Source organism: Ranitomeya imitator, chromosome 2 (assembly GCF_032444005.1).
Source record: "Ranitomeya imitator isolate aRanImi1 chromosome 2, aRanImi1.pri, whole genome shotgun sequence".
Lineage (NCBI taxonomy): Eukaryota > Metazoa > Chordata > Amphibia > Anura > Dendrobatidae > Ranitomeya > Ranitomeya imitator.
In genome coordinates, this window is record NC_091283.1 from 739634157 (window position 1) to 739659652 (window position 25496).

Genomic DNA, 25496 nt, shown 5'->3' on the forward strand with positions numbered 1-25496 from the left:
TCGGTGTTCCTTGCTTACAGCCGCGTGGCACGCTACTCCTTGCCAGACCCCCTTCTTAAGCAGGGGGACCTTGTGGGCACTGCAGGAATTTAAATCTTTACGGCATAATTTGTTACCAGTGGTTTTCTTGGTGACTGTGGTCCCAGCTGCCTTGAGATCATTAACAAGTTCCCCCCATGCAGTTATAGGCTGATCTCTCACCTTCCTCATGATCAAGGATACCCCACGACGTGAGATTTTGCATGGTGCCCCAGATCGATGTCGAATGACAGTCATTTTGTATTTCATCCATTTTCTTACTATTGTACCAACAGTTGTCTCCTTCTCACCCAGCATCTTGCTTATGGTTTTGTAGCCCATTCCAGCTTTGTGCAGGTCTATGATCTTGTCCCTGACATCCTTATAAAGCTCTTTGGTCTTGCCCATGCTGTAGAGGTTAGAGTCTGACTAACTGAGTCTATGGACAAGAGTATTTTATAAAGGTGACTATGTAAGACAGCTGTCTTTAACGCAGAGAACGAGTTGATTAGGAGCATATAAATGGTCTGTAGGAGCCAGAACTTTTAAAGGTTGGTAGGGGATCAAATACTTATTCCTCACTGTAAAATGCAAATAAATGTATATAATGTATACAATTTGACTTTCTGGATTTTATTTTTTATATTCTATCTCTCAATGTTAAAATTAACTTGCCCTTAAAATTATAGACTGTTCATGTCTTTGTCATTGGAAAACTTACAAAATCAGCAAGGGATCAAATAAATTATTTCCTTCACTGTATGGATCCGTCTCTGTACTCCACCACTTCATATTGTACATTTGACCAGAAGAGGACAGGCCCGTTGAGAGCCAAGTTTTCAATTATTGATAGAAGGATCAAGACTAGTGCATAGTCGAACTACAATAACACATAAGGTGACTGTTAACAAACTTAATGAAGAAGGAATGTATCCTAAATGAGTATTTAGTGCTGTACAGTGATCGGTGCCCAGCTATTTGCAGGCAATTATGCTTTTGTGCCTTTCCACAATATCCTAACATTTTGCTCAAGGATAAAATATTTACACATGAAAGCTTTCATTTTACCCAACTAGTAAGTTGAAAGAAGACTCTGCAATGATTCAAGAAGATTATATGTTCCACATTAAATTACTATGTTGTGTCTCTTTTATTCTCCCTCTGTAGACAACGATTATCTAAATATATTTATTTGGTCATTTTATTCTTCCTCCTCCTAATTAAATGTCTGCCTGTAGCCACCGTTACATGAAAGTGCAACAACAAAATAATGATTCACGAAATAGAATGCAAAATTCTATTTATCTTTCTACAATGTTCCAGAATGTTGCTGAAAAACAAATTTCTGTGCGCTACTTTGATAAGTCGATTCTGGCGTATTATCAAAGACTTTACACAGTTGTAAAAATACCAACGTGTAATGAATGGATTACGCTTTCTAAAACAAGACAATAAAAATGGCATGATGGGACTTTCCCTTTGAAACTGTCCTCGGCTTCTGTAGAAGAACATCTGGCCAGCGCCACGTCTTCAGGACCATGTTGGCACTTAAGGTTTTCCTGTTTTGTTTGTCCCTGATCTTTTAAATAGCAATACAGTCATTCAAAAGACAGGTTATAGCCTCTTATACATTTATAAAACTCCCTGTCCCATTGGGCTTCGCCTGACACCGCAGCTTCCATGTCGTACAGGCGCCTAATTGTTGTATCTAGGCCACTAAACTGTTTCCTCTCATAAAATGCTTTATGTCTCACAGAGGATGTTACACGTCTGTAAAAATTGTGCTTCTACTCACTTATACGTAAAATATGAAGGTTATCTTAGGATATTGTGCTGAAAAGAAAAAGGACAAAGCAAGGATGCCTATTGCAAAGTGTCTTGGATTCAAGATGTCGTCAAAAAAAGTCCAGTTTTGGCCTTAATCCTCAACACATATATGGAAGAGAAAGTGTTTCCTATTATTTGAGTTTTCTGTGAAATTTCGAAATGTTGTCAAAGAGTAGGAAAAGGCATAATGTAAAGCCATACCCATCACTCTAAAGCTGCAGCTCCAGTAGTCCCTGCCTATTCTACAGTGATGATGTGACCACTGAAGCCAGTCATGTTGTATACCTGCAAAAGTCACCGCTGAGGTCAGTGTGACTGCAGTGGTCACATAAAAGATGGACATGACGTGATGACTGCAGGATCGATCGGGATCACTGGAGTGGTGGTGCTTGACCAGTGGGAAATTAAAGTAGTAAATATTACTTATTTCTTGATTTCATTATATTCCATAATCTTAAAATTAAAAAAATCTGGAAACCCCCTTTAAGCATGAGAAGTCATTCTACAGTATGTTGAAAAGAATTCGAGCCACAGAAAACAGAGATGTAAAATGCCTAAAAATGGTGGATCATTATGAGAGTTCCTTCTAATCCAGTATCAAGGTTATCTCTTTGAAATGCTGGATCTTGAGGAATTCTCATGAAGGGCAGGACAAGCGATAGGATGACTAGGTGGCCGCTTAGGGTGCTAAAGTTTATGGATTTAAAGGAATAAAAAATGTTCTGAATGTACCAATAAAAATACTAGGGATTTGTAGGGAAACGGCAGCTGAGGTCCAGTATTGTCTGTCCTACAGCTTTCTGTACTATGCTGTACATCGGGGGACGGTTGAATGAAGCTATGGAAATTGCCGCAAGTTTGAGGACAGGGACTGTTGTGAATGAAGACAACCTTTGTACAATGCTGCAGAAAGAAAGCAACAGGAAATAAATTCCCCCTTAAATTTCCCCTATTTGTACTTTTGGATGACTATAATGGCGAGCAATAAAATCATGTCTTGTCTTTAAAGTAACTTACTGCTACTTTTCCCTTTCTCTACTATACAGTTTCAAACCATTTCAGGGTAAATTACTAGGTAGAAAATCCTGATTTTAGGAGGGGAAAAAAATGATATGCCCACGACATTTGTCTACACAATTTCCAGCCCACAGGCATATTTTCGATGCTTAATAGTGTATGGTTAAAACACACTATAATTTCTGTTGGCTTAAAATGTATGATGTTTATAGAAAACATATGCAGATATATTTCACGTGGATTTTTAGGCATATGTTTGTCATTTTATATCTTTAGGCCCATTATTCTCCTGATTTTAACTCATATAAAGGCTTCATATTCAGCCAATATTTATACAGTGGTAATTGTATGAAGATTACTGTATCGCTGGTCATAAATGGTTAACCAATATGGCTGATCACATTAATGAAAGTATCCCTACCCTGGGACTAAAAGGTGATAGTAGATTTCTCTTGTACAGCTCTACACCTGGTTCCATCTGTTTTACTCTTGCTGTCTGCTCTGCTCATATTGGCATTTCTTCTGTATTGAAGATGGCTATAACAGTGGCATGTCAAGCGCACCACACTTGCCTTACCTTCCTGTGCTATGGGATAAAAAAAAGGCAGGGGATGTGAGGTTTAGACTTACCATCGCACTCCTCATGTCATTGCAGAAGCCATTTTGAGAGCAAGAGAATAGGAATGCTTATATATTACGAGGGTGTCACGTCCTGGAAGATCTGGAGTTAGACGGTCATGTCGGGTAATAAATTGCAGATCTTCTTTACACATGGTGTGATTTGTGTCCGATATTAAATGGATTTAGTTTCCTCTGGTGCTGAAGAGGTTAATGACCCTTTCTATGCTGGTCAGAAACAAGCAGTTCCATTTCAGCTGCTTCTGATCTGGTCATTAACTCTTCCTATAAAAACGGATCAGACCTTCTTGTCCCTGTCGGTGAATGATTAGTCTTCCTGTGCTAAGTGGTTGGAGTAGAGTTGTTGTAGTAGTGTTCTGTGGTTTGTTTTTGGTTAGTGCTTTTATATGATAGAGATTTTCTGTTATCCCTGTTTTGTCTTTGTGCCTTATTTACCGTACATTTCTGTCCCATGCTTCATGGGGTGGGGGCGGGGACAGATCAGGGTTTAACAGGAGCATAATAAGGTCAGAGACTCGGGCCTCTCTACCTTCAAGAGTACCCCCGGGGACATGGATAGTTAGGGTCCCATTTCCAGGGACAGTTTGAGGTCTCCTTTCTTTACCAAAAACCGTCACAGCATGCTCCTCTGTATATTGGTTCCTGCTGGATCCTGTTTACTTCTCAGCAGCAATGACATGTTGTACATACATGTGACTTCTACAACCAATCACTGGCCTCAGTGATTTTGTGTCACATGACTGCTGATGTAAGTGATTGGTTAAAGCAGTCACGTGGATGTAAGCCATATCATCGTTGACAGGGAGAGTGACAGTGAATGAAACAGATTTGTAATGGTATTATTTTTTTATTTTATCAAAATTTTCAGTTTTTTTTCAAATCCTGGTATGAAAAGTGGTCAAATGTTACAGACTATAATAACCACTGGTTTGTGTGATAGATATTGTATTTGCTCTTATGCAGTTATGCAGTTTTCCCCAGACCAGCACTATGCTTGGAATTCTATGGCATTTTGGCAGAAAGGGATCGGAAGGGATTGTGAAAAAGATGAGCTGTCACCAGCCATAGGCGTCAGTGAGACGTATGACCATCTAATGGGGTTATCTTACAAACTGTACAACCTTTCATGAAGAATGAGTAGCAAATAGAATTTAAGTCTATACAGATAAACAATACTTCAGAATGATGGAGTACTTCATGGCTTTCTTCATTTTCACATGCTGACAATGGATTTGAAAGAAAATGGGAGTTGAGAGTAATTTACCACCCACCAACATCTTACCTACCTGAGAACCATGATGTAGAGCTCTCTGCTTTCTCCTGACTTACTTTGCCCATAAAAATAGAACCTTATCACCTGCATGATGTAGTCATCATCCACCCAGGATTCTGTAATATCTCCCTGAGAACCATTTCTTTGTATAAATAATTTGGTGGATCCATGAAGCACCATTTGGCAGAATGATCAGGATTCAAACTAGGAGCTGAGCTAAGAACTCTGAATCAATAGATATGCTGTAATACATATCTATTAACGTAGTAACGTAATACATTGGGAATGGCAACACAACGAGAAATATAAAAGGTTTTAACACAATTCTTTTTATTTAGCCCTAATATTAAGTATTACAAAATGCCCAGTATTTAGCTACATCATACATAATGTAGAAACAGGTCCTGATTTATAAAGACCGGCATGATGGAGTCAGGAACATCGTACCAGTGGAGTGCACCGCCATGCTCCTCAGCACAAATCTTACTACAGTCCTTGATTTCTGGAGTAGGAAACACCGCAGTTCATCATGAATTAGTTGAGCTATGGTGTCACACCCTTGTTCCGCCCCATCCATTCAAAGCTCTACCCATTTTGGCAGAGCTAGACCACCATGCCACCACAGTTCTGCCCATTTTAGAGTGAATACGCCAAAGTTGCACATTTTGGGGCAAACTAAATTCCTTGCAAAAATGGTGACTTTTCAAATGTTACGATACGTTAAAATTGTTAATTGCTTTGATGTATAAGGACCATAAGGCTGGACATATGGTTATGCATTTCTTAGGATATTAAACAAAGTACTGCTGCTGTTGAGCATTGATCTGCATAGTAACAAGTATATTGATGGGCCCAAGAGTATGGTAAAATCATTAAAGGGACTAAAAAGTTAAAAAGAATACTTACTGGAGAACCAGGTCGTCCACTAGGGCCCTGGAATAAAAGCAGATGGTTCAGTCATGACCAAAAAATAGATGCAGAACATTAAAAGCATAGTGGTTAGAGAAAGATCTTACAGAGGTCGGATTCATTGACAATACATGAGATATAAAAGTGTATAATAACAATTTATGGTCATTTCTATGTTTCAACCAACAGATGAAATTATTCCATTTGGTGACACTCTGCCATCACTTCTGCCAGTAGCCACCAGAACCTGAGCAATGTACAGTACAGACCAAAAGTTTGGATACACCTTCTCAATTAAAGATTTTTCTGTATTTTCATGACTATGAAAATTATAAATTCACACTGAAGGCATCAAAACTGTGAATGAACACATGTGGAATTATATACGTAACAAAACAGTGTGAAACAACTGAAAATATGTCTTATATTCTACGTTCTTCAAAGTAGCCACCTTTTGCTTTGATAACTGTTTTGCACACTCTTAGCATTCTCTTGATGAGCTTCAAGAGGTAGTCACCGGAAATGGTCTTCCAACAATCTGGAAGGAGTTCCCAGAGATGCTTAGCACTTGTTGGCCCTTTTGCCTTCACTCTGCGGTCCAGCTCACCCCAAACCATCTCGATTGGGTTCAGGTCTGGTGACTGTGGAGGCCAGGTCATCTGGCGTAGCACCCCATCACTCTCCTTCTTGGTCAAATAGCCCTTACACAGCCTGGAGGTGTGTTTGGGGTCATTGTCCTGTTGAAAAATAAATGATGGTCCAACTAAACGCAAACCGGATGGAATAGCATGCCGCTGCAAGATGATGTGGTAGCCATGCTGGTTCAGTATGCCTTCAATTTTGAATAAATCCCCAACAGTGTCACCAGCAAAGCACCCCCACACCATCACACCTCCTCCTCCATGCTTCACTGTGGGAACCTGGCATGTAGAGTCCATCTGTTCACCTTTTCTGCGTCACACAAAGACACGGTGGTTGGAACTAAAGATCTCAAATTTGGAATCATCAGACCAAAGCACAGATTTCCACTGGTCTAATGTCCATTCTGTGTGTTCTTTAGGTCAAACAAGTCTCTTCTGCTTGTTGCTCGTCCTTACCAGTGGTTTCCTAGCAGCTATTTTACCATGAAGGCCTGCTGCACAAAGTCTCCTCTTAACAGTTGTTGTAGAGATGTGTCTGCTGCTAGAACTCTGTGTGGCATTGACCTGGTCTCTAATCTGAGCTGCTGTTAACCTGCGATTTCTGAGCCTGGTGACTCGGATAAACTTATCCTCAGAAGCAGAGGTGACTCTTGGTCTTCCTTTCCTGGGGCGGTCCTCATGTGAGCCAGTTTCTTTGTAGCGCTTGATGGTTTTTGCAACTGCACTTGGGGACACTTTCAAAGTTTTCCCAATTTTTGGGACTGATGGTCCCAACCCCATTTATAAGGCAAGAAATCCCACTTATTAAACCTGACAGGGCACACCTGTGAAGTGAAAACCATTTCCGGTGACTACCTCTTGATGCCTTCAGCGTGAATTTACAATTTTCATAGTCATGAAAATATAGAAAAATCTTTAAAGGGAACCTGTCACCCCGTTTTTTGAGATTGAGATATAAATACTGTTAAATAGGGCCTGTGCTGTGCGTTACTATGGTGTATGTAGTGTACCCTGATTCCCCATGTATGCCGAGAAATACATTACCAAAGTCGGCGTTTTCGCCTGTCAATCAGGCTGGTCTGGTCAGGTGGGCGTGTTCACAGCGTTCTTTTCTTCCCCAGGTTTCCGTTGGTGGCGTAGTGGTGTGCGCATGTCCAAGGTCCGGATTCCCTGTGCCCACGTGAAGACACAGCGCACGATCTGCGCTGTCATTCTTTTCATCAGTGCGGGCGGCCATCTTCCTGGGGCCGCGCGTGCGCAGATGAAGTGCTCTGCTGCACGGGGCTTCAGGAAAATGGCCGCGGGATGCCGCGCGTGCGCAGAAGAGATCGCGGCGGCCATTTTCCCAAAGCCGAGTTTGCATCTCGGCTTTGGGAAAATGGCCGCCGCGATCTCTTCTGCGCACGCGCGGCATCCCGCGGCCATTTTCCTGAAGCCCCGTGCAGCAGAGCACTACATCTGCGCACGCGCGGCCCCAGGAAGATGGCCGCCCGCACCGATGAAAGGAATGACAGCGCAGATCGCGCGCTGTGTCTTCACGTGGGCACAGGGAATCCGGACCTTGGACATGCGCACACCACTACGCCACCAACGGAAACCTGGGGAAGAAAAGAACGCTGTGAACACGCCCACCTGACCAGACCAGCCTGATTGACAGGCGAAAACGCCGACTTTGGTAATGTATTTCTCGGCATACATGGGGAATCAGGGTACACTACATACACTATAGTAACGCACAGCGCAGGCCCTATTTAACAGTATTTATATCTCAATCTCAAAAAACGGGGGTGACAGGTTCCCTTTAAATGAGAAGGTGTGTCCAAACTTTTTGTCTGTACTATATGTTTATTTACCATGGGCAGGCACAATTCACACTACTGGACTCTCTCTGTACATAAGAATTAGATCATAAATTTGAAAAAACAGCTGCACTCTAAATCTGGATTTTCAAATGCGTATCAAATGTAAATTCCTTGCCATAATTTTCATAAGAAAAAAAGGAATACAATTTATCACATCTTTCACCTATACACATTGAATGTCAACTTCATCATCAAATCCAGAACACTGATAACGATTTTTCAATCCCAAATTTTAGCAAATGCAAAGCTAGAAATATTACTACAATTCTTTAAAAAATATAAATAAATATATTTACATAGATAGCATTTATATATAAACTATAGACTAGAATTTGAGATTAGGCCTCCCTAATAAAGTTTGCAGACAAACAACTCCAAGAACAAATAAAAAGATGATTTACGGAATGAATCCACATCTCATGTCTTCTGAACCTGTCAGACATAATGTGTAATTATGCACATACATCACAACTTTTCATAGGATTATTTATTTTTCTTGTCATTCACTTTTATCTAAGCTTTGAAGGTTATGTACAATGATTGACATGTTCATGTTCTGAATATTATCATATTTCATCGACCCCCAACCCCTATAAACCTGTTACCAGCAGGAACACAGCAGGGAGTTACAAGAAGATATGCCAGTTACTTACAGGTGGCCCTGAAAGAGAGGAAAGAAGGGGATATTAAATTATATCTATCTGGCAATATACATGCATAATTATACAATTACGGAAACATGAACAATCAGTACATAAAATAATGAATTCTTCTTTCTGTAAGCATCTTGGCTAAGCTGAATATATTATGAATAAATATCCAATAAATAAAGAATAGACATTATATAACAGAGAAAGTGGGCTGCGTTTTTCTTTCCTTTAAGGGAATCTGTCACTAGGTTTTTGTTGATGTAGGGGCAGGGACCCTGATTACAGCAATGTGTCACTCGCTAAGTTGCTTGCTGCAGTTTTGATAAAATCACTGTTTTATCTGTTACAGACCAGTTCTTAAAATGTTCTGTACAACCCAGTCCACACCACCATTTACAGCAAACACAAAAAGTTTTCAATCAGTGGTGGGGGAAGGGTAATAAAGAGCTAATTAACATGCTTCTCTACCTGGCAGCAGGTTTACTAGTCCTGTAGTGATAATCTCCGGCTGATAAAACAGCACGGTATTTTTCAGACTATAAGACGTAGTGGACCATAAGACGCACCCCAAATTTTCAGAAGGAAAATAGGGAAAAAAAAATAACGTGTCAAATGGGGGTCCGTCTTACAGTCCGAATTCAGTTTCACAGGGAAGGGATCAGCACAGGTGGAGGAGTGGCCACAGGGGTCTTTTGGTGGTCCAGTTTGGTGCAGTGGCCTCTGGGAAATCCCATCCCAAGCTGATGCACTGGTGGCGGCTCTGTGTGGGCACATGTAGCGGCTTTGTGCTGGGGCAGGGGATCTGTGCTGGGGCTCTGTGCTGGGGCAGGGGCTCTGTGATGGGGCAGGGGGGCTGTGATCAGGTGCAGGGGGGCTGTGCTCTGGTGCTGGGGCTTTGCTCCGGTGCAGGAGCTGTGCTCCGCTGCAGGGGCAGCTGCTCTCTTTGCTCCATTGGGGCTCCGCTGGCATTTCATCAAAGCTCGGAGGCCCCTGCACATCCATTGCTGCCATGTTGTGGTGGCCTCTGGAAACATGGCTGCCAGGAACATGGCCGCTGGGTCAGGGGAGGCGCATGCTCAGATTCAAATCTTGGCAATGAGATCTGATCCCTAGATCTCGTCTCCCAAGATCTCAGGACAAGATTTGAATGTGAGCATACGCTGCCCCCACCCCAGCAGCCATCTTCCCGGAGGCCATGTTCCTGGATGTGCAGGGGCCTCCGGGCTTTGACAAATTGGCGACAGAGCCCCCAATGGAGCACAGAGAGCTGCTGCCACTGCCCCACAACACAGCCCACCACCACCTCACCACAGAGCCCCAATGCATCACCATAGCCGCAGGATTTGTAAGTATATTGCGACCATAAGACGCACCCCCCTTTTCCCCAAAAATTTTTGGGGAAAAAAGTGCATCTTAAGGTCTGAAAAATACGGTAATTTTATCAAAACTACAGCAAGCAACCCAGTGACACATCACTGGAATCAATGTCTCAGTCCATATATCATACTGCTCTCAGATTCTGGTGACAGATTCCATTTAAAGGCAAAACTGTCTACTAGATGTACCAGAAGTCCAGTCACCTAGAAATAATTATATAACATAGTTTATTTCTACCATGTGATCAAAGGTCTCTGCGCATCCCCCCAGAAATGACACTAATGTCTGACTGACAGGGGTCTGACTGATGTGACCCCATGATCATTAGCACATAGTGGCAGCAAAGCTAGGAGAGCTGCCCCATCTACAGTCACAACCAAAGCCAGTATCATTGGCCCAGTATCATCTGCAAATGCCCAGTGGAGTTGTCAGGATGATTAAAGGATTCATAGAGTTCTGTAATTTCAAAGGACATGATAATCAAATAGAATATGAATGCCAATAAACGAACATATATAGTGGATACCACAAATGCCAAACAGTGCTGACACACCTCTACCCCTACGGACACCACTCCAACGTGTGTTTCGCTTCCGCTTCGTCAGGGAGGGAAGCGGAAGCGAAATGCGTTGGAGTGGTGTGTGCAGGGGCAGAGGTGTGTCAGCACTGTTTGGCATTTGTGGTATCCACTATATATGTTCATTTATTGGCATACACATTCTATTTGATTATCATGTCCTTTTTATTTTAAAGCACTTGGCTTTGTTCACATGAATTTTATTTAATCATTTAATATTTCACTTGCTTCAAATACATACATATATTTTGCTTTTTTGTGATGCACTTTATGTATTTTGATCATGGGAATTTTTTGTGAGCACTTTACATTTTTCCTTTACTAATTTTTCACAATGTTTAATTAACATATATATTATTATTAATTATATTCACTTGATATTGATTTTACAGTAATAATATTTGTAGTGCGTACCACTATTAATCATATATTTTATTTTTTATTCATGATTCATCAGTTTAACATACCCTGCCCTGCACAGATAGTGAAATTTAATACATAATCTACATTTTTTATTCCTTTTGGTTTTAATTTGTCTTAATAAAAGTCTCTTGTTTTTAACATGATTTTTTTGTGCTATCATTTTTTATATATAAATAAATTAACATTTATTTGATACCTTCTTTTGATGAATATTTCTTTTGGGTTTATATACTGATATTTGATATTCATATTAAATATAGGTTAGTTATATTTTGGTAATTCTTTTCTATATAGGATTTTGCTTATTACCTTAGAGATAAGAATGTGGATTAATTTAAACAATTTGCTTAAAGGCCCCTTCACATTTAGCGACGCTGCAGCGATACCGACAACGATCCGGATCGCTGCAGCGTCGCTGTTTGGTCGCTGGAGAGCTGTCACACAGACAGCTCTCCAGCGACCAACGATGCCGGTAACCAGGGTAAACATCGGGTAGCTAAGCGCAGGGCCGCGCTTAGTAACCCGATGTTTACCCTGGTTACCATCCTAAAAGTAAAAAAAAAAACAAACAGTACATACTTACCTACAGCCGTCTGTCCTCCAGCGCTGTGCTCTGCACTCTTCCTGTACTGTCTGTGAGCACAGCGGCCGGAGAGCAGAGCGGTGACGTCACCGCTCTGCTTTCCGGCTGACAGACGCTCACAGCCAGTACAGGAGGAGTGCAGAGCACAGCGCTGGAGGACAGACGGCTGTAGGTAAGTATGTAGTGTTTGTTTTTTTTTACTTTTAGGATGGTAACCAGGGTAAACATCGGGTTACTAAGCGCGGCCCTGCGCTTAGTTACCCGATGTTTACCCTGGTTACCAGTGAAGACATCGCTGGATCGGTGTCACACACGCCGATCCAGCGATGTCAGCACGAGTCCAGCGACGAAATAAAGTTCTGGACTTTATTCAGCGACCAACGATCTCCCAGCAGGGGCCTGATCGTTGGTCGCTGTCACACATAACGATTTCATTAACGATATCGTTGCTACGTCACAAAAAGCAACGATATCGTTAACAATATCGTTATGTGTGAAGGTACCTTAAAGAGCATTTATCACCAATCTGGAGCTGCCCTTTTTATTTAACAAAAGAATGGGTATCCCCAGATTAGTGATTTTTCGAAATACAAGGCATTGCTAAAAGTGCTCAGGAGTAACCCCAGTGTCCTCCAACAAAAGATGGACTCCCACTTCCACGTTGTGTGATCTTGGTATGCAGTCAGTAACATCATTAGAGCAGCACAGGTTAGTAAAACCCGCAGTAAATCTGTGCTAATGCAAAGACCTAAAGGAGCCGCTGAGGGTTTACCTCCCTGTGTGTCAAGATTCCATAACCCAGAAGTTCGATTCTGATTTTCCATAGAAAGTCAACCTCCTTTGGAGAGCATTAGAGTTACTTCTGAGAACTTTTGACAATAAACTATATATATATATTTTTTTTAAATCATCAGTCTGGGGTGGGGAGACCCACTCATATTTTGCATTGAAATATATTATTTTCCTGGTCCTCTACACAATATGCCATACTGTATGTCATTACATTAAGGCACATTACAGACGATAAATGGTGTGTTGTGCCTTCAGATAGAAGATGCCCGGTATGTGGTTGCTGGTGGTATCTACAGAAGTTCTATCAGGTCTATAGTCTGATCATCTTGCAATTCTTCCTCCACCAGTGGCAGCCGGTATTAACGTGCAGGCACTCTAAGACTTTCAGATATAAATCATCACATAACACATCAGCTAATTGCCTAAACATCAACTAATTGCCAAGAGGCCATCTAATTGAACGGATGTAAACTTTTCTACATTTCAAGACCAACACAAACTTTTATAAGCAGCACATCTATCATATCACTGAATGCTAGAAACCACAAAAGTCTGATCCCAGGGCAATAGCCAGAGCACTCGAAATAATATTACTAACTCATGTCCCTTTTCTGAACATTTATGATAAGCAATGAACAACAAAATAGAGATGTAAGGCGTGTGGTGCTGCATATGTTCACTTAGGCTACTTTCACACTAGCGTTAACTGCAATCCGTCACAATGCGTCGTTTTGCAGAAAAAAAGCATCCTGCAAAAGTGCTTGCAGGATGCGTTTTTTTCCCCATAGACTTCTATTGACGACGTATTGCGACGGATTGCCACGCGTCGTGCTTTGGCGGACCGTCGGGAGCAAAAAACGCTACATGTAACGTTTTTTGCTCCTGACGGACCGCTTTTTCCGACCGCGCATGCGCGGCCGGAACTCCACCCCCACCTCCCCGCACCTCACAATGGGGCAGCGGATGCGCCGGAGAAATGCATCTGCTGCCTCCGTTGTGCAGTGCGTTAAACGCTAGCGCGAGCGTCGGAATCTCTGCCCGACGCATTGCGACGGGGAGATTCCGACGCTAGTGTGAAAGTAGCCTAACTGATGTTCTCTGCAGATAGTATAATGCAATGAAATGTTATCTTCCATTGCACAAGGCACACATTCTAATATATGGCAACACATTTACTACTTTTAAACAGAGGTTATAGTAAAGCATGTTGTGGACCATGATGGACACCTCTGCTGGGTTTCATTCAAACAGGTGGAAAATACGCAACATGTGAAAAGGCTATTCATTAATTCCTACACATTTTATTTTACCTTCAGATTTGGCCAAGTAAGATCTGCACCTGAATACAGTAGCAGGCAAGTAAATGTGATTTTAAAAATCTTATTGACAGAATGATGGGAAAATTTTCTGCATGGAAAATGATCCATCCTGTTATTTTTTGTTGTAGATTTTTACAGCAGATTTCCTCCCTATCAATGTAGCAGGGAGAAAATGGTGGTTGTGGAGACAAGGGGATCAGTGGGTGCTCTCGTCTGCTGGCCCGAGACTTCATTTTTCCAAGGAAAAATGGATGAAAATCCCTCGTACAAGAACTCAAGTCTCTTGGCTGGCTACAAAAAGTATTTACAAGCTGTGATGCTTTCAGAAGGGGTGCTACTAGGTACTAACTATGGAGGGTGCCCAAGCTGTTGAATCTGCCCATTTTCCTATTTGTAATTTTTAAAACGTAAAAGATGAAAATCTATATATATATATATATATATATATATATATATATTTATTTATTTTTCCTAGCATACCAAGGAAATGTGTCATCTATAACTTTAGGCATTTTAGAGATTATTTTATTTTCAACTTGCTTAACTGTTAACAATAACAATAATTTTGACCAGGGGTGCCCAAACCTCTACATGCCAATGAATATGCAATTATCTCTAGGGGATTGCTGCAGAATGAATGACCCCAGATGATCGATCATAATACCAAGCAACTGGGAGATTTTACAAATGTTGACACAGTAAACGCCATATAGAAAGAGCGGACAAAGGGAAATTCAGATTATATATTTGCAGTATGAAAGCTAAGAAGAAGACGGCTTCATTAATTGAATATTGCTGGATAAAACATGGATGGTGGGAAACTCTGGTCTAGGTTTCCAAAAGAAGCACTAGGAATCGTACATAAATATGGCTGCTTACATTCCTCTTGTTTCAGGGCTCTTTGGGTCATCTAATATAATTATTATTTTTGTAATGTTTACATAATTAAAATAATAGGAAGGTACCAAATGATTAAATGTCTGTCTGTACCTATCTGACATCGAGACATGGAGAAGCGTAAAGCTAGGGTCAGATTGCGCTAGGGCAGTCCGTTTAGCGCATAGCGCTACGGACTGCGCTAACACAATGTCCCAAAAGGGATCGCGTTTGCCGATCCCGCTAGCGCAGATGCCCGATCTGCGCTAGCGAGGAACGGACCGCGAACGCTGCTCAAATGATGGCACATCGCTAGCGCACGCCCAATGTGGGCGTGCGCTTGCGATGCGTTCGCCATTACAAACAATGGCGGCGTTAACGGACTACATTACACCGTGTTATGCCACGGTGTAACGTAGTCCGTTAAACGGGTTCACATAACGTAATGTGAACCTAGCCTAAGGTAAATACTTTTGCTAATCTACACAATCTGAAGTATTGAGAAACTCTGTCCTGACTCTAAGTGTTTTCTCCTTATTACCCTTTTGTAACGCCTCATTCTCACATCTGCCCATGTGTTTCCCCCACGTGTTTTTGCTATTCAGTACATGTTCTGTTTATTTCAGTCAATGGTAATGGCACAGTGACAACTCTGCGGCTGTTTCCTAACTTGATAAAGGCTGAAGGGAGAGATTGTACACAGCAAATATGCTCAGAGTTCTTCACATTATATTAAAAAATGACAGCATACGTCTCCCATAAGGGTTTAGAGGGCCTACAGCACCATTTCATGGCTGTATATTCCCTTATCCTACATAAAAGCAAGAGAAGAAATGGAATGTATGTGGTAATAACAATAAAACCGGTGAAAAGCTCGAAGTCTGAAGCCAATGTCCTGCATCATGGTCCCAATTAGGACATGTTTAAAAGGGAATCTGTCAGCAGATTTAGTCTGCCCTGAGGGCAGCATAAAGAATTACCCGGGACCCTTATTCCAATGCGGGGGTCACTTGCTTGACTTTTATATAGATTTATTACATGCAGTGCCCGAATCCTCTGACTGCTGTCCTCAATTATAATGAGTGCTGGGTTAAGCTTGCCCCCCCACACGTTAGTTAGCAGCTTTCTGTCTATACACAGTTGTGGGAGAAAGATGTCAATTAGTTGCATGTCGGTAGAGTTAACCAATCACTAATGAATACCGAGAACTTGTCATTGCAAGCACAAAAGTGAGAGGACTCCTGTGTTGCAGCTAATAAAATATATTTCTATTCACAAGTATTCACACACAGGCTCTTATAAGCAATGGAGCATGATATCACAGTAAGAATGGGACGATTAGAGTGAGGACAACTGTACACCATGTGCACAATTATTGACCATGTCACCATTTTTATAAAGATTTTCCAACTGCAAGCTGTATAAACATCTCCCGAGATTTCACTGCTGAGGTGAGAGACCAGGAAGTGTTCTCATATACGCGGCCCCTGGGGACATGAATGCACTGTCTGAGAAGTGCTCTCCACCAGCTATGGATATATTATCAAACTTGTCCCTGCCGGTCAGCAGCTTCTCTGTCTACCACTATCACAGTGGTCTTTGCTTTGAATGAATGCTCCTATCAGAGTACAGACCAGTATGACAATGGTAGACAATGGTAAGGGGTAACATTTCTCCTTATTGAGAGTGACATACCTGACATGCCAATGTGGGGAGGCTTGTAGGTCATGCAGTGCTCCTCTGGGAAATTCAATATGCAAATTGTGTCTTCTGAGATTAAGAGGACTTGAACTCTAATGTCAGCTATTAGAAGTAGCAATCCTAAAAGTCAGTATCAACTCTTAAGGAGCCTTGTCACATGACTGAAAACAAAAGTCAAACCAGAATCTCAATTTGCAGATATTTTGGTGTGCTGCCCCACCTCATGAGATCTGGTTTGATTGTACAATAGGTTTCTGACTGGGGTCAAGGGGTAACATTTTTTCTTATGGTGATTGACATGCCTGACATGCCAGGGCAAGGAGGCTTATAGGCTGTGCAACACTCCTTTGGGAAATCCAATATATGGCACTAGACTTCAAGTCCCCTTCTGATCAGAAGTGGCATTTTGCAGTGGTAGATTATGAAGCTGCAGACCTCGCTATCTACCATTGCATAGTGATCTAATAAAACAGCACTATGTCCCTGGAAGCAGCCCGCTGCCGGTCTCTCTGTTTGCACATGCTCATTAGAAACAAGCGTGGTGCAGAGGGATCAGTGAGAAGATCAGTAACATTTCCCGCTGTTTGCTTTTACTTTGTATTCATTTTGAGGCTATATTTTTTTTTTTAGATACGTGAATTATGAATTGGCTTGTGCAACAGCTGCAAACTTAGTGACCCATGAATAATATTTGTTCTGATAAAAATACCCTCTTCAAAATAAAAATTGAAACACAAAGAGGGAAGGCACGTGGAGTTATGGACGTCACAGGAATGGTAGCCTTGTTAATGATAAAAATTTGGAATTATTTAGTATCAGAAGTATACACACTGACAGCTCACTTTGCAAATGCTGACCAATAACGTTTCCAGATGTGCCCAACTAGAGTCCTGTCTTGAGACCCTACAAGCTAAGGTAGCACATTTAGGCTGTGCAAGCTGCTCTAAGTAGCACAGGCAACATGCGACATGCTGTTGTCTTATTAAAAACCGTTCCTGGGATACTTTGAAGTAATGGTCATACCACTGATTCCACAAGAAAAGTAATGTAATGCTAAGTGTACCTGGATGGAGACTAGAGGGTCCAGCTACTGTTCATTATGCTACCACACACCTCATGGATTTGGTTGTGGAACAAGTAATACATTAGGCTGCATGTTTCTAGTGCCACTGTGAGCAGCCTGCATGGTTTAAACATCCTACCATGGCCTGCAGTTACTCTGGACTGGTCTCCCATCGAGCACATCTAGGACATCATTGGCGGGCAATTAAAAAGGGAGCTGCCAGCAGCGGATCATGATGATTCATGTGCCCAAGTGCATTCAGTGTGCAGAACATTCCTCAAACAACCACTAATATTCTCATTGATAGTAGTCAAGGTGTGTAAGTGCGGGGATTTCTGCTAGTGGCGCTCAAACTCAATACTGAATAATAATCGAGATGTTTTGAAAATTTCGTTTCCATCTTTTCTTCATTTGGATATCATGAACATGTCCATTGATCCAGTGATTTCCATAATTCCACAATATTTCTTCTTGGTGTTGAAATTTCAATATCGAGGGGTGTACATTAAAAATTAGGAAATGTGCCATAAGATTAATAATTTACCAAGTGAGGCAATTTTGCTTTTTCTAATTATTAGAAAGGTATGATTAAATATACGGTACCTTATTCTGCTCCTTTATTCTTACTTTAAATTATTTTTATAATTGCAAAAGAATCTCCTGTAAGTCTTCATGCACGCGGCACAGAATCTGGACTACAAAGTAATAAATATAAACATCTGGGAGATCAGATCTGTTGATATTTTTATAGTTTCTGTAGTGCATAAAGCATGGAACCAGGAATTGACCAAAGCAAATTCTGAGTAACTGTAATTACTGATAGTGGAAGTATGTGAAGTACACTTTTAACTTTATATATATTATATATATAGATATTCAAAATAAAAAGTGTACTTCACATATACATACATATATACATGTATACACTGTGTGTGTGTGTGTATATATATATATATATATATATATGTATATATAAATTTAAATATATAGGTACGGTATATATACTGTATATATATACAGAATATATACATACATATATATATATATATATATATATATATCAATCCAAAATCAGCATGACTTTGCACAGCAGCACATCCATTTCATATGTAGTACATGGGCAAAACATAAGGTGGTACTAACAATAATAAGAAAAAACAGTGCCGTCCCGTTAACCATAAAGAATACATACAGTACCTGTATCCCCATTTTGTCCTCTCTTGCCCCTTGCTCCAGGAGGCCCTGATTTGAAAGAATTAAACCAGTTAGGGAGTAGGAGAATGTAATATTTTATGGGAAATTTTATGGAGGTGATGGATGGTAAAATATCAAAGCGGAAGCACCATCATAGCAATGATGTTAAGAGCCAGATTAGCGTACAGCAGTTATATGCAGATGGTAGATGATATGATTTATTCCACATTTCTGCCATATTCCCATGCAATAAATATGCCAGACAAATGTAGAAAGCAAAAGGTGGATTGTTTTTTACAGAATTAAGGTCTATAGGATTTGTATTTTTAAAAGGTCTGCATAACAGCTAAATGAGGATTGATAATACAATGTATCTGGTCTGTCTGTAGACTTGTTTTTGATTGGTGATACCCAATTATAAGAAAAAGAAGGGCAAAATGTTCAAATATCTATTTTCTCTTTATTCTCCATGTAAAGAAAAAATACAAACTGATTACAAGATAATGAATTAATGGGACGTCTGTCTCAATGGAGTATTTATATCAACCAAAAATCAACGAACACCATACCGCTATCATGCTAAAGTCCCAACATCAAAGTGTGTGTTGCCCCTGTACAAGACCTCTGCCTAACAATGATCCTCCAGTAAAGGAAAACCTGTTCACAATTACTATTCTCTATTTATGCAACCAAAAGAAAATGGAGCAAAAATGTCCCAAGCAACATAGTAGAAATATATAGTGCAACATTTTTATTATTTGAAAAATCACATGAAAGATACTCAAATATACATGCTGTATACAATGTATAAAAATCAGGAGATAAAACGGAGGAGACATGAAGGTACGCCGGGTTCGGGGAGGACAGCAAGATTCATCCCAGGGACGCAAGCATCTAATAGACAGTTCATAGAATAGCCCAATGGCCTTTAGTAATCAGTAAAACTCAAAATACATCAATGTAATATTAACCAAGTAAACCCCAGAGCATTTACAGAGGTGCATGCTTACCCATAAGTTAACATGGGAGCATCCCACCTCGCCCAGCAGCCCCTTGACGCACGTTTCGCGGTGCAGCTTTTTCGAAACCCCTTTAAAATATATAAAGTGTGGGCAGTTCTTTCATGGTTTCATGGTCCCAGGTTCTGCATCCTACAGCTAAATTCAATTTCTCCAAGATTGTAGAAGAATCCTATCAAAGCAAGGAACGCTACAGCAATTAAAGTAATGTAAGTACCAAAAAGAAAGAAAAGGCTTGCAGGCATCCATATAAGAAATCCAAATCTGATTTATTGGAGTTCCATGATAAACACACCACTTAGCGGCCTGCACAGATGGTGGATTTATCATGGAAAGCCAATAAAACTGATCTGTTCTTTTTATGGAGGCCGGCGGGTGAACCTCTTCTTTTTTTTTTTTGGTAACTAGTCTGGATTGGGGATACTGGATTGTTTAACCGCAGATCTTGACCCAATTGCGCCTCGATGATGTTGGTTCTGTCGTAAAGTTTATTGTTTGTACCTTGTTTAAAGGGGTTGTGCAGACCAAATCGATAAGTCTGTAGTCTCTCTGGCTGTCGAACCGCCGTGAGACATGCAGTCTTGGGGACTAGAACATATTTTTCAAGCACGCCGAAGACACTCGGTTAGCACACACATGTGCTCAGATAACGAATTATCTGAGCATGTTCACTCATCACTTATCTTAACCCTTAACTACCCAGCATCCTTAGGGTACTTGCATTTTAAGTGTTTAGAGAAGTTAGAGAAGATGCATTTTTTTTGCTTATTTATGCACCAACAAAAGGTATAAGGCCAGATTCATACTGCTTTAAAGCAACCCTTTCAAAGCATAGCGTTGATGGGCTGCGTTAACGCTATAGCGTACACGCCATCGCATTATGCTATACCGCTAGTGCAGATGATTCATCTGTGCTAGCGGTGCTGGAGCCTCAGATGCTGCAGCCTGCATCCGAGGCTCCATCGCTGAATGAAGGCACATTGTTAGCGCATGCCGATTAGGCCGGGGTCACATTGCGTTATAGACGAACTGCATTACATCGCGGCATAACGCGGTGTAACACAGTCTGTTAATGCTGCCATTAACCCCTATTATCGGGCGCATCGCCAACGCTAGCAATGTGCCGTCATATAGTGATGGAGCCTCAGACGCGGGTTGCAGCATCTGAGGCTCCAGCACCGCTACACAGATGAATCATCAGCGCTTGCGTTATAGCATAACGCGATGGCGTGTATGCTATAGCATTAATGCAGCCCGTCAACGCTATGCGTTGAACGGGCTGCTTTAATGCAGCATAAACCTGGCCTTATGGCATGAGTTGGCGATGCGCCCGATAATAGGGGTTAATGGCAGCGTTAACGGACTGCGCTACACCGCGTTATGCTGCGGTGTAACGCAGTCCATCTAACGGACTGCCATAACTCAGTGTGACCCCAGCCTAATACAAAGTAAGGCACATTGCCTTATGTGAATCTAAATGGCAAGTGATTTGATTTTGCGGCTGTCTATATAAGAACCAATAGAGAGCATTAATCATATGTATCTCCATATGACTCCTGCATTGCTGTCGGGTTTGTAAACACTGCAGTCCTGATGCAAGACCAGATCTGATACAAGCTGGCGGCTCCCTAGGAATTCCCAGCTGCTGTCTGTAGTAGGTGGCACATGTAGCAGCAGATCATAAACTACACATCACTTGTAACCACAATAACCCAAGAAGAACTCTCCAACTCCGCAACTACAATAGCTACAATTACCCATCACTGCCTTCGCTGCTGAGCAGCGGTCTGTTTTATATCAGCAGTCAGAATAAATCTAATTATTGCTTTTATTTTTTAAAGGAACTTATTGAACTATAAAGGTAGAAAACTTGGTCGCAGCAGTCAATTCAGAATAGTGAGGAAGACACTAATAAGTCATTGCGCTGTAATAAATATGATGGATGGCAAGTACGGCGACCATCCAGAAACTCTACATACAATATTAGTAATAAGTTAATAACATAAAAATAATGTCAAAACAGAAAATACATTTTACAAGAGAAAAATATAAAAATTGAGAATATAGTTAATTTTTTATACAGTTCCATATACCCTCCTTTGCCTGCCAGCACTTTTTCTATACAGTGATACTGAAAAGCATATTTGATAATGCTTGAGATAAATGTATATTGTAAAGAGGCCAAATGTATGCCAATAGAACAGACTTCTAAACAAAGCCAGTTTTAGAAAACGTGGGGTTCTCCTGGGCAAAAACAAAATGAAACGGTGGCCCCAAATGCTGATATATTGCATCATCGCGCAGTAACATTTATTGTGCATGTACACAAGCCTGTTAAATGAGCGCTGATTGACTAAATTAAAGTTGTTTGTCTCTTCCTTGCACACAAGTTGATGAAGAATGATGGGGACAGATCAATCACTATGTGCTCATCTTTTCTTCATACAGTATCATGTTTCCGGCAGCACAAGTCTCGGTAATGTGCTGCAAGAACAATATTTATTCTGGCATATATGATCCAATCACTCTATGAGTGAGCATTTTGCTCAGTCATTGGGTGATTACTGACATGTTTATACCTTCGGACACTGGCTTGCAGTGCTGGTGTTTTTCAAGGAGCATGACATTGGTATTGTCAATGTTCAGGTGAGGTGTCTTAACTTACATTATACCCCCCATACGTGATCCATCCCCTAAAAACCCCAGTATCCCCTTTTTCCCGAATAAAGACACTAACACACCAAATATTGGATAATATTGGCTATAGCAGCCTTTATTATAAACAAACAAATATTTAACAGTTAATAAATAACAGTAAATAAATAACCTGGGATGGATCCTTGAAGCTCGAAAATCTGGTGATTTAGGCTACTTTCACACTAGCATCGGATTCGGCCCGTCGCATTGCGTCGGGCCGAGATTCCGACGCTAGCGTTTGTTGTGCCGCACAACGGGTGCAGCGGATGCATTTCTCCGGCGCATCCGCTGCCCCATTGTAAGGTGCGGGGAGGTGGGGGCGGAGTTCCGGCCGCGCATGCGCGGTCGGAAAAAGCGGTCCGTCGGCTGCAAAAAACGTTACATTTAACGTTTTTTGCTCCCAAAGTCCGCCACAACACGGCGCAACCGCCGCAAGATGGTTGCGACGTGTGTCAATACGTCGCAATGCGTCGGTAATGTAACTCTATGGGGCAAAAACAACTTTGCAGGATGCGTTTTTTCCCCTAAACGACGCATTGCGACGTGTTAAAAAAAATGCCAGTGTGAAAGTAGCCTAACCATACTGAAAAACTGTGGACAAAAACAGACCATAACATACTCCCAGCTGTTACCCCATTGGCTGGGGAGCACCAAATAACCCTGAAGGGTACCAATGTCCACTCACACCCGAGGATCCGGCCAAACATAGCCAAAATCCCCCCAAAATCACCAGACCTGAGAACCAACTGAGGAATCCATATACCCACAGACCCCCAGACCAATTTAGCACTAACTTCAAGGAACCCCCAAAAGCAGCATGGCCACCATGACCCAAAACAAAATTTAGAACCAACCCACTATACAAACTCAACAAGGGTGGGCGGGCGGGACTGCTCACCGCGATTCCAGAGCGGGATCTGGCCAAACCCCTCCCAACTTGCTCAATAAAACCCCCTTCTTTGCATAACCCACCCAATTAACACTATCCCCACCCCCCCAAACCCATGTCATGCTGGCCTTTGCCTAACACCTCGGGGGGAGGGGCAGCTTGCTCAGGCCTGTACTTTCTACACACACTGTATGCTCCACACACAAAGACACTAAATGAAGAAAAAAAACAACAAAATCATTGGAGGGTGTGCCCCCCTGTAGGGCTGGGCACCCTTATCTACACATCCTTTCAAGACAAGGTATTAATTGCAAGTTATGCCTGATTTTCTTCCATGTACCCATTCAGATGAGGTCTGGATTGCCACATGGAGATGTAGGATATTAGTGATAGGGAACATCCACATTTAGGTACACCTTGACATGGTTTGACGGCTTCAGTGTTCTTTGATTCTTTGATCAAAAAACACTAAGTATCTTATGTTTTTAACGCTTAAAGCAATATTGGAGTTCATGTATTCATTAATCGCAGTGTACAGACACAACGTGTATGCATATGATTATGAAGAAACACACTATGCCACATGCAAACAAACACACTGCATGCAATACACACACTGTATGATACAGACACACTACATGTTATACACACTGTATGTTACAGATACACTTCATGTTACACACACTGTATATGACAAGCACTAACACTTCATGCAATACACAATTTATGTTCCACTGCATGCTACATACTCTCCAAGCTACACCCCCCCACACACACACACATCATGGCCATGATTTACCAAAGTGTCTATGCCAGAAAACTGATGCAAAACACTTGACCGGATGGGAAATGGTGAAGATCAGAGCGGCTGGAGAGATGAGCGATGAGGTGAGCATAAGTATTTTCTTTATTTTTTCCTTTGTTATAATCTGTGGTCGAAGAGACCCTAGTGCAGTGTTCCCCAAGTTCAGTCTTCAAGAGCCACCAACAGGTCGTGTTTTCCGGATTTCCTTAGTATGGCCCAGGTGATGGAATTATTGCCTGTCTAGATGATGGAATTCTCACCTGGGCAATACTAAGGCAATCCTAAAAACATGACCCATTGGTGGCTCTTGAGGACCGAACTTGGGGAACACTGCCCTAGAGCATATTAAGAGACATTCAACTTGCAGAGAATACATTTTCTGTAAATCAGATTTCCAGGAAAAATTTGGCGAATTCGAATTTTGACTGATCAACTCATAGCTAATTTTGACCCCACTGAGACATAGAAGTTCATAATATTGTGCCACAAGAATGAAAAAAAATTACAATAAAATATTGTTTAGCCCCACTGTCACAGGGATATCGTGACAGAGTGAGGTCAGATGACTGTGGCATCTGGTTACACAAACTCCTGCACTTATTTGAACTGCTTCACCATCGTATTAAACAGTGCGATTTTCCTTGCTGTCATGGCTAGGATTAATCAGTTCAGATGATCTCCTGGAGCTCTCCATCTTGAAATGTCTCAGTTATTCTGTTTTGGCCACTTCCCTCTGGTATATATGCTCCCCACTGGCACACAGCTTTTACTCACAACTTTACTCCATTGGTTTGCGGCCACTAAACATAATGGACCTCCTCTGACCAGTTCCCGTGAGTGACTGCAGTGCTGTATTAGCTGTGGATGCCAGGCATCTCAGCTACCCTGGCTGTTTGGCTTCACTCTGTCCTATGTCACCGCACACTGACAAAGTTCTGCAGAGCCTCTTGTTCTCTGAACACCAGCCAGACACTGACTCTGACCCTGACACACTCATACCCCTTCTTGCAGGGCCTTTAACAAAGAATCTGGGCCTGGAGGGAAACGGACTGCACAAACTACTATCCTGCAGTCTGTTTCACAACACAACATCCCAGAGCATGTTTTCCCTATATCTACCTCGGACACTAGCATGTCCAAGGCTAACACTTATTTTTATTATTTTTAGTCTGCATTGCAATTACAACTACGCTCATGACTGCCATGCACTCCTATGGCCTTCATACGCCTCTGTGCACACCCAGGGGAGAACACACAGTGACCTCTACCTGTGTCATCGGCCACTGCTTAACCATTGCAATCATAGCTACCCCTGCGCCTGCAATGCATCCTTATGTCCTAAATA

General features: G+C 41.6%; 1 protein-coding gene across 6 annotated transcripts in view; it reads right to left on the reverse strand.

Annotated features, from left to right (window-relative positions):
• COL13A1 (collagen type XIII alpha 1 chain) overlaps positions 1-25496 on the reverse strand; it is a 428454-nt gene that overhangs the window by 237508 nt on the left and 165450 nt on the right. For all 6 annotated transcript variants that reach the window (XM_069753227.1, XM_069753223.1, XM_069753224.1 and 3 more), the window contains exons 3-4: positions 18740-18789; positions 5681-5707 (exon numbers count right to left, since the gene is read on the reverse strand). In XM_069753227.1, the coding sequence (XP_069609328.1) occupies positions 5681-5707; positions 18740-18789 (77 nt within the window). The remainder of the gene's footprint in view (positions 1-5680; positions 5708-18739; positions 18790-25496) is intronic.